The 10,344-nt window shown below is 38.8% G+C and overlaps 1 protein-coding gene across 1 annotated transcript; it reads right to left on the bottom strand.

Moving 5' to 3' along the window:
* Nucleotides 1-222: 222 nt before the first annotated feature.
* LOC118836734 (cytochrome b-c1 complex subunit 10-like) lies at nucleotides 223-411 on the bottom strand. Its single transcript, XM_036743932.1, has one exon. The coding sequence runs from the start codon at nucleotides 409-411 to the stop codon at nucleotides 223-225; it is 189 nt and encodes a 62-aa protein (XP_036599827.1).
* Between the last annotated feature and the right edge of the window lie 9,933 nt (nucleotides 412-10,344).

The following is a 10,344-nucleotide window of genomic DNA, read 5'->3' as shown; positions in this document are numbered from 1 at the left end:
CTGTTGTGGTAGTTATTTCTATGCTCAACATCTAAGCAGGTAGGATGTTTCAGAGGGAGGTATAATTATTCTTATCCTAGCGATACATCAAAGGTGCTCATTGAGAGACACTGAGATGCTTGAAGTCCACCCTGTATGTTTCACATGGGTCTAATCCGGATCCCCATGAGAGCAGTCTCCAAAAAATCCTCCATCTCTAGACCACAAGAATGAAAAGTGAGCTTAATTGTCCTTCTTCAATTTGCCATTGATGTATATCACACAGTCCAGAATCAGATACCAGTTAGTTGCCCAAATTAGCCCTACAGTACCAACACCCTGTATGCCTCCAGTAGGAAGCCTGTGCTTGACCAGCTCCTTGTAGCCCAGTCCCAAGAATTTGGTCAGTATCACTGCCCCACTTGCTTTCATCCCAACTTAGCCAGCTTTTTATCCTGTCAATACATCTGCTTCAGGGTCACCTCATTCTCCTTGACAGGTCACTCTGCGAAGGTACCTGATTTATTCTTAATATATTAAAGGGTATATATTTAAAACCATCGGTAACATTATATATAATGGAGAAAAATCAGAGGTATTTGGAATAAGATCAAGACTAAAGCAAAGATGATTCCTATCTCTACTACTATTTAACTTAAGTGCTAGAAATATAAAATATTCTTATAAGACAAGAAAGACAAATTGAAGTAATAATCATTGACAAAGAGGAAACAAAATGATGACTTTTGCAGACAAGATGATTTACTTAGAGAACCCTAAAGAGTCAAATAAAAACTAAAATAATAAATTCATCAAAATTGCAGAATAGAAAATAAATCTAAATAAAGCATCAGCATTCTGATTTATTACCAACAAAAGCCAGCTAGAAAAAAATCAATCAAAATAACTACAGAATAATTTAGAAGCATATATACCAAGACACACCCAGGAACTATACTAATATAGCTTCAAAACACTCTTTACAAACCAAAGCCTGGCCAAATTAATTTAGGAATTATTAAATATTCATGGATAGAACAAGCCAACAGAATAAAAATGGCAATAACATCTAAATAATTTAATCAGTGCAATATCATTCAAACTATAAGAGGATAGAAGAACAACACAGAGAACAGAAGTTCAATAAACCAAAAGACCCTAGTTACAAAAATTCCTAGGAAAAATGGAAAGCAATCTAGTACAAATAAGGCATAGAACAATATTTCACAACAAATTCCATGTTAAATCCAAATTTCATTCCATCTTTTACAGCAGATTGTGCCCTCTATCATCTCTAATCCCTCCTTGTGTGCTGGCTAATTTCAAACTCTCTGAAAAATTCTCTTATGTCCCACATCTTCAAAATTCCTCTCACTTAAACCATCCATTTTCACAATCTATGGCCCTTTATCTCTCCTCTCTTTTGTGGCTAAACTTAAGAAGGCCATCTACAATAGATGACTATGTTTTTTTTAACTTATTCCTTAACTTCTTACAGTATGGCTTCTGACTTCAACAAAAACTACTCTCTCCAAAGCTACCAACGATCTCTTCACTGGCAAATTTTATTGCCTTTTCACCATCCTCTTCCTTCTTGATCTCTACAGCTTTTGACACTGTTGACTATCCCCTTCTCCTTGATGCTTTCTTCTCTCTGGGTTTCAGTGATACTATTCTCTAATATCTCTTCTCCTACTTGACTAATTACTCCTTTTCAGTCAGCTTTGCCACGGCTTCTTCATCCAGGTCATGCCTACCACCTGTAGATGTTCCAATGAACTATGCTCTGGGCCTTATGTTTTCCCTGTATTTTATTTCACTTGGTGATATCATCACCTCCCATAGAAGCAATGTCATCTCTCTGATAATGCTGCTCATATCTACTTACAGAGCCCTAACCTCTATACTGACAAATATCCAACTGCTTATTGGAGATCTTGAACTAGATGTCCTATAAAGAGCTTAATCACAATATGATACAAATGAAACTCATTATCTTTCTCTCCAAGCCCTTCTCTCTTCCTAACTTCTCTATTACTTCAGAAGGGATCACTATCCTACCAGTCACCTAGGCTTACAATCTAGATGCCACTTTCAACTCCTCACTCTCTCACTCCCTATATCTAAACTGGTGGCAAGGCCTATTGATTATATCTATCAATCAATCAATAAACATTTATTTAAGTACCTAATATAAGTCAGGCACTCTGCTAAGAGCTAGGGAGATAATAAGGGGCAAAATATTATCTGTGCTCTCAAAGGCATTACATTCTATTGAGGGATACGAGATTCTAACTAATATATACAAAGCAAGCAACATACAGGAAAAGGAAGAAATAGTTAACAGAGTGGAGACATGGAATTTAAATGAGTGGGGGAAGCTTCTAGTAAAAACAACAACAACAACAAAAGTAATTTTATTTGAGACTCAAAGGAAGCCAAGGATGGTCAGTACTCTGAAAGGAGGAGGCAAAAGAGACATCCAGAGCTGAGAGATAGAGTATCTTCTATGTGGAATGACCAGGAGGCCAGTGTCACTGGATCATAGAGTGTGTGTTTGGCAGTAAAAGAAGAGTGGAAAGCTAAGAGAGAGATGTGCTATGAAGGGCTTTGAATGCCATACATAGAATTTTATATCTGATCCTAGAAGTAATAGGGAGCCACTGGAATTTATTCAGTGTGTGGGGTGGTGTATATGAAATGGTCAGACCTCTGCTTTAGGAAAATCACTTTTGTGACTATATGGAGTATAAATTAGAAAGGAGAGTCTTGAGGCAGGAAAACCCACCAGTAGGCTATTATAATAGTTCAGTGTTTCAACAATCCAGCTAGCAGCTTCTGTGGGGGTGTAAGATCCACCAACAGCCAGCACCCAGAAAACTGCAAGTGTGCTGCAAAAGCACAGATTATTTTGATCTGCTTTAGTAAGGAAAGCAATGTTTAAGGGGTTGACAAGCTTACTTTAATTCAGCATACAAATATCACTCACTTAGTTCAGGGAAAAAAGCCAACACCCTGAACTTCAGAACAAATACATACAAATTACAAACATGGACAGACAGACCTTGTCTGATTCAAATCCCAATACATAGTTACCAGAGTTTAACAAAGTCCCAGCATATGGGTTTCAAGCTGGAGGGCCCTTAGCTACAGCTGCCCAGAGTCTCCACATCAGCACACCAGCACGAGTGAGAGCCTTAAACAAATTACAAACATCAACAGACAGACCAAATACAGATTCGTAGTTACCAACATCTAGGTTCAGCCTGGGAGCTCATAAGGAGGGCTGGCCCAAAGTCACTCGCGCCACCACTGCTGTGGGAAAGAGCTCCAAAGAAGAGAAAGCCAACCCCTGGTTTTATATCTTTTTCAGTGTCAGGGGTGAGTCACACTTGCAACTCACCCATGTGACCTAGAATCGTCACAAAGAGGTGACTTAAACCCACATGGTCTAAGAGCCTCTGATGTCCCAAACCTATCACTCAAACTCATGTATAAACTAGGCCTTCCCCTGAATTAGCCCCACCTTGGGCCCCACCTTAGTTACCAATCCACACCCACATAGGTTTTACACCTAATAGGGGTTTGGGCCTGGGGCTTAGCACCTAGTAAGGCTCAATGAAATACACTGAATTACTCAAAGGAAACAAAAGCCAGCTAAGTACTAAGAGTCCATTTTGCTTACCAACATATTCAGGCATGAGGTAATGAGGATCTGTACTAGAAGGGAGATAGTGCCAGAGAAGAGTAAACGGTATATTTGAGAGATGATACACTGCTGAAATCAACAGGTCATGGAAAAAGATTGGATGGGGGGCCAGGGTTGGGTGATAGTGAGGAGTCAAGGATATCTTCTAGGTTGTAAGTCAGAGGGATAGGGTAGATGGTGTTTCTTCTATAGAAATAGAGAATTTGGGACAGGGGAGATTTAGGAGAAGACAAAATGAATTCTGTTTTTGGTCATGTTGAATTTAAGATGTATACTTGATACCTATTTCAAGGTTTCTGAAAAGCCACTGGAAATAGAAAACTGGAAGTCAGCAGAGTTTCAGGCAGAATAGGTAGAATTGAGAGTCATCAACATAGAGATGATAATTAAATCCATGGGATCAAATGAGATCACTGAGTGAAATAGTATAGAGGGAAAAGAGAATTCAGGAGAGAACCATGAAGAACACATATGGTTACAGGTATGATCCGGAAGAGAATCCAGCAAAGGGTACAAAGGAGCAGTCACATAGAACCAGGAGAGAGAAGCATCTCAAAAAGCTAGAGAGGAGAGAGCATCAAGGGGAAGAGAGTAACCAACCATGTCAAGGACTGCAGAGAGGTCAAAGAGAATGAGAGAGAAAAGGCCATGGGATTTGGCAACTATGTGATCATTAGTAACTTTGGAGAGAGCCGTTTCAGTAAAATGATAAATTCAGAAACTAAATTATAGAGGTTGAGAAGATAGTGAGAGGAGAGAAAGTAGAGGCAACTATTGTAGATGGCTTGTTCTACGACTTTAACTACAAAGGGCAGAAGAAATGTAGGACAATAATTAAGTGGGAATGGAAGGACTGAGTGGCATTTTTTTTTCAGGATAGGAGAGACATAGTCATACTGTAGGCAGAAGGAAGTGGATGAGTAGGCAGAGAGATAATGAAAATAAATGAAAGTATTAGTATGACAAAGGGGCAATCTGTTGGAGGAGATGGGGTGGAATGGAATCACTCATATACTATATTTTAAATATTCTATCTTTTCTTTGCAGACATTCCCATTAAGATAGTACAGCACTTCACTACTTCATGTATGAACAATTACAATATTCTGATGGTTGATCTGCCTGACGCAAATTTCTTTTTAGTCCAGTCTATCCTCAATCAGCTACCTGGTACAAAAGACAGCTAGGCAGCACAGTAGATACAGTACATGAACTGGACTCAGAATGACCTTAGTTCAAATTCAGGGGGCAGAGCCAAGATGGAGGCTGGAAAGCAGGGACTTGCCTAGGGCTCTCCCCCAGGACCCTCCAAACACCTATAAAAAATGGCTCTGAACAAATGCCAGAAGTGCAGAATGCACGAAATAGCGGGGGGAAGCAGGGTTCCAGCCCAGGATAGCCTGGATGGTCACTGGGTAAGGTGTATCGCACACGCAACTGGGAGCGGATTGGAGCAGACCTCAGCGTGGGCTTCACCCAGACCAACCAGACCAGGAGCCAGGTGGAACAGGCCCTAGTGCCCTGAATCAGTGAGCTGTGGTAGTTACCAGACTTCTCAAATCATAAACACCAAAGATAAGAGAGAGGTAAGTGGGAAAACCTTCTGGGACAGAGTGAAAAGAGTTCAAGGTTTTGGCCACCTGCCCAGGGGCATCGGAGGTGGTGTAGCTACAGAACTACAGCTGCAGTTGATTCTGGCCCCAGGCAAACCTGGTGTGAGGAATTAAGTGGCAGATTCCAGCAGGAGTGCAGGGCCTGCTCAGATCTGAGTCCTCTCTGGGTTGGCAGTTCTTGGGGAGAAGGAACGCTGGTGTGGCAGAACTTGCTGTGAGAAATAGCTCTGAGATCAACAGCGCATCTCCCACAAGCTTGGAACAAAGTACTCTATACTCTACCAGCAGTCACATAGCAACGAAAAAGTCAAGGGTGAAAAAGTTGGCTGGGGACGTGGCCAGGGAGCAAAAATGGACTCAGATTCAGACTCAGACTTTGCAATCTTTCTTTGGTGACAAAGAAGATCAAAATATACAGCCAGAAGGAGTCAACAAAGTCATAAAGCCTACATTAAAAGCCTCCAACTAAAACATGAACTGGTCTCAGGCCATGGAAGAGCTCAAAGAGGATTTGGAAAAGCAAGTAAGAGAAGAATAGGAAAAATTGGGAAAACAAATGAGAATGATGCAGGAAAACCATGAAAAACAAGTCAATGACTTGTTAAAGGAGACCCAAAAAATACTGAAGAAAATAACACCTTAAAAAATAGACTAACTCAAATGGCAAAAGAGCTCCAAAAAGCCAATGAGGAGAAGAATGCCTTGAAAGGCAGAATTAGCCAAATGGAAAAGGAAGTTCAAAAGACCCCTGAAGAAAATACTACCTTAAAAATTAGATTGGAGAAAGTGGAAGCTAGTGACATCATGAGAAATCAAGATATTATAAAACAGAACCAAAGGAACAAAAAAATGAAAGACAATGTGAAATATCTCATTGGAAAAACCACTGACCTGGGAAATAGATGCAGGAGAGAAAATTGAAAAATTATTGGACTACCTGAAAGCCATGATCAAAAAAAGAGCCTAGATATCATCTTTCAAGAAATTATCAAGGATAACTTCCCTGACATTCTAGATCCAAAAGGTAAAATAGAAATTGAAAGAATCCACAGATTGCCTCCTCAAAAAGAACCCAAAAAGAAAACTCCTATGAATATTGTTGCCAAATTCCAGAGCTCCCAGATCAAAGAGAAAATACTGCAAGCAGCCAGAAAGAAACAATTTGAGTATTGTGGGAACACAATTATAATAATACAAGATCTAGCAGCTTCTACATTAAGGGATCGAAGGGCTTGGAATATGATATTCCAGAGGTCAACGGAGCTGGAAGTAAAACCAAGAATCACCTACCCAGCAAAACTGAGTATAATGCTCTGAGGCAAAATATGGATTTTCAATAAAATAGAGGACTTTCAAGCTTTCTCAGTGAAAAGACCAGAGCTGAATAGAAAATTTGACTTTCAAACACAAGAATCAAGAGAAGCATGAAAAGGTAAACAAGAAAGAGAAATCACAAGGGACTAACTAAAGTTGGACTGTTTTGTTTACATTCCTACATGGAAAGATGATGTGTATAATTTATGAGTCCTCGGTATTAGCGTAGCTGAAGGGAATATACATGCATACATACATACATATATGTATATATATATATGTGTGTATATATATATATATGTGTGTGTGTGTGTGTGTGTGTGTCTGTGTCTGTGTTTATATACACACACATACACACACACATACAGAGGGAACAGGGTGAGTTGAATATGAAGGGATAATATCTAAAAGAAATCAAATTAAGGGATGAGGGAGGAATATATTGAGAAAGGGATAAAGGGAGAGAAAGAATGGGGTAAATTTTCTCACATAAAAGTGGCAAGAAATAGCAGTTCTTTTGGGAGGGAAGAGGGGGCAGGTGAGGGGACATGAGTGAATCTTCCTTGCATCGTATTGGACCTGAGGAGGGAAAAACATACACACTCAATTGGGTATCTTACCCCATAGGAAAGAACGATGAAGGAGATTAAAAAAGGGGGCAAGATAGAAGGGAGGGCAGATGGGGGAGGAAGTAATCAAAAGCAAACACTTTTGAAAAGGGACAGGGTCAAGTGAGAAAACTGGATAAAGGGGGACAGCATAGGAAGGAGCAAAATATAGTTAGTCTTTCACAACCTGGATGAGTATAGTGGAAGGGTTTTGCATAATGATACACTTGTGGCCTATGTTGAATTTCAGGGAGGGTGGGTGGAGAGGAAAAAGGGGAGAGGATTTTGAACTCAAAGTTTTAAAAGAAGACGTTCAAAAAAAAGTTTTTGCATGGAAGTAGGAAATAAGATATACAGGCAATGGGGCATAGAAATGTATCTTGCCCTACAAGAAAGTAAGGGAGTAAGGGATGGTGGGGAGTGGGGTGACAGAAGGGAGGACTGACTGGGGAAGGGGTCAATCAGAATATATGCCATCTTGTAGTGGGGGGATGGTAGAAATGGGGAGAAAAGTTGTAATTCAGACTCTTGTGAAAATCAATGCTGAAAACCAAAAACATTAAATAAGTAAATAATGATTTAAACTCAAAAAAAGAAGACAAATCCAAGTCAAAACAACCCTGATGTTTTAACACATACTCTGCAAGTTGGTAAAGATGAGCAAAAATGGCAATAGTCAATATTAAAGGGGTTGTGGAATAATAAAGTAATGTATTATTGATGAAAATAAAAGAAAGACCTTAGTTCAAAGCTAGCATTGATGCTCATTAGCTGTGTTACTCTGGATAAATCATTCTGCCTCAGTTTCCTCAACTTTTTATGAGGATAATAGGACCCACTCCTCAAGGTTGTTATGAGGATCAAATGAGATAGTATAATACAATCCCTGGCACATAATAGATATCTAATAAAGTCTTATTCCTTTGCTTCCCCTCCTCCTCATCTGCAAAAGTGATTTTTCTAAAGCACAGCTCTCACCATACCACACATATACCCCTACACAAACACACACATATCTATATCTATATATACATATACATATATATACACACATACACACACATATCTATATCTATATCTATATATCTATATCTATATCTATATATACCTCAATCACCACCAATAGCTCCCTAACACCTCCCAGATTCAATATAAAATCCTCTTGTTAACATTCACAGGACTTCATAATCTGGCCCTCCCCCACCTTTGCAGTCTTCTTATAATTTATACCCTCTCCACCTTAAAAATCAAATGATTAAAAGTCTGTGGACAAGTAAAACCGTGCAGCGATAAATTTAGAAGAAAAATAGTCTACTGGGAAGAATATTTGAACAAAATTCTGTGATAACAGTGTCATTTGCAGGATCTATAATGAAGTGATTTATATTTAGAAGAATAAGAGCCATGCTCCAGTCAATAAATAGCCCAAAGTTATGAAGAGGCAGCTTTCAAAGGGAGAAATGAAAGATATCAACAACCAAATGAAAAAAGATGCTCCAAACCCATGAGATTATGAGCTACTTAAGAGCAATGTGTTTTGTGTGCTTTAACTTTTAGTCTGTCTTTGTATCCTCAGTGCTTAGCATACAGTCTGGCACGTGATAAGCATTTACTAAATGCTTAGTGACTTACTGTGTTAAATAAGTAACAACTACAAAAGTAATTTTTTTTCTTTTATACTTAATTTATTTAATATATTTAGTTTTCAGCATTGATTTTCACAAGAGTTTGAATTACAAATTTTCTCCCCATTTCTACCCTCCCGCCCACTCCAAGATGGTGTATATTCTGGTTGCCCCCTTTCCTAGTCAGGTCTCCCATCTGTCACCCCACTCCCTCCCATCCCCCTTTCCCTTCTTGTCGTGTAGGGCAAGATAAATTTCTATGCCCCATTGCCTGTGTATCTTACTTCCTAGTTGCATGCACAAACTTTTTTTTTTGTTGTTGTTTTTGAGTGTCTGTTTTTAAAACTTTGAGTTCCAAATTCTCACCCCTCTTCCCTCCCCGCCCACCCTCCCTAAGAAGGCAAGAAATTCAACATAGGCCACATGCATATCATTATGTAAAACCCTTACACAATACTCATGTAGTGAAAGATTAACTACGCTTTGCTCCTTCCTAACCAATTCCCCTTTATTGAATTTTCTCCTTGACCCTGTCCCTTTTCAAAAATGTTTGTTTTTGATTACCTCCGCCCCTCATCTGCCCTCCCTTCTATCATCCCCCCCCTTTATCTTCTTCCTCCTTCTTTCCTGTGGGGTAAGATACCCAATTGAGTGTGTATGGTATTGCCTTCTCAGGTCAATTCTGATGAGAGAAAGATTTACTCATTCCTGCTCACCTACCCCCTTTTCCCTTCCTAGAGAACCACTTTTTCTTGCCACTTTTATGCAAGATAATTTATCCCATTCTATCTCTCCCTTTCTCCCTCTCTCAATATATTCCTCTCTTCTCCCTTAATTTTTTCAGATATCACCCCTTCATATTCAACTCACCCTGTGCCCTCTGTCTATATATATATGTATATATATATATACATATATATATACCCACATATATACATACATAGACACACACACACACACACATATATATATATATATATATATATATATATATATATATATATATATATATATATATACCCATACACACACACACACACACACACACACATATATATATATATATGCATATTTTTTTCAGCTCCTATGATACTGAGGTCTCATGAATCATACACATCCCCTTTCCATGTAGGAATGTAAACAAAACAGTTCAACTTTAGTAAGTCCCTTATGATTTCTATTTCTTGTTTACCTTTTCTTGCTTCTCTTGATTCTTGTGTTTGAAAGTCAAATTTTCTATTCAGCTCTGGTCTTTTCACTGAGAAAGCTTGAAAGTCCTCTATTTTATTGAAAATTCATATTTTGCCTTGGAGAATGATATTCACTTTTGCTTGGTAGGTTATTCTTGATTTTAATCCTAGCTCCATTGACCTCCAGAATATTGTATTCCAAGCCCTTTGGTCCCCTAATGTGGAAGCTGCTAGATCCTGTGTTATCCTGATTATTTTTCCACAATACTCAAATTGTTTCTTTCTGGCTTCTTGCAGCATTTTCTC

This window comes from Trichosurus vulpecula, chromosome 1 (genome assembly GCF_011100635.1).
Source record: "Trichosurus vulpecula isolate mTriVul1 chromosome 1, mTriVul1.pri, whole genome shotgun sequence".
Lineage (NCBI taxonomy): Eukaryota > Metazoa > Chordata > Mammalia > Diprotodontia > Phalangeridae > Trichosurus > Trichosurus vulpecula.
Note: the sequence above shows the minus strand (reverse complement) of the source record. Positions and strands in the feature narration are given on the sequence as shown.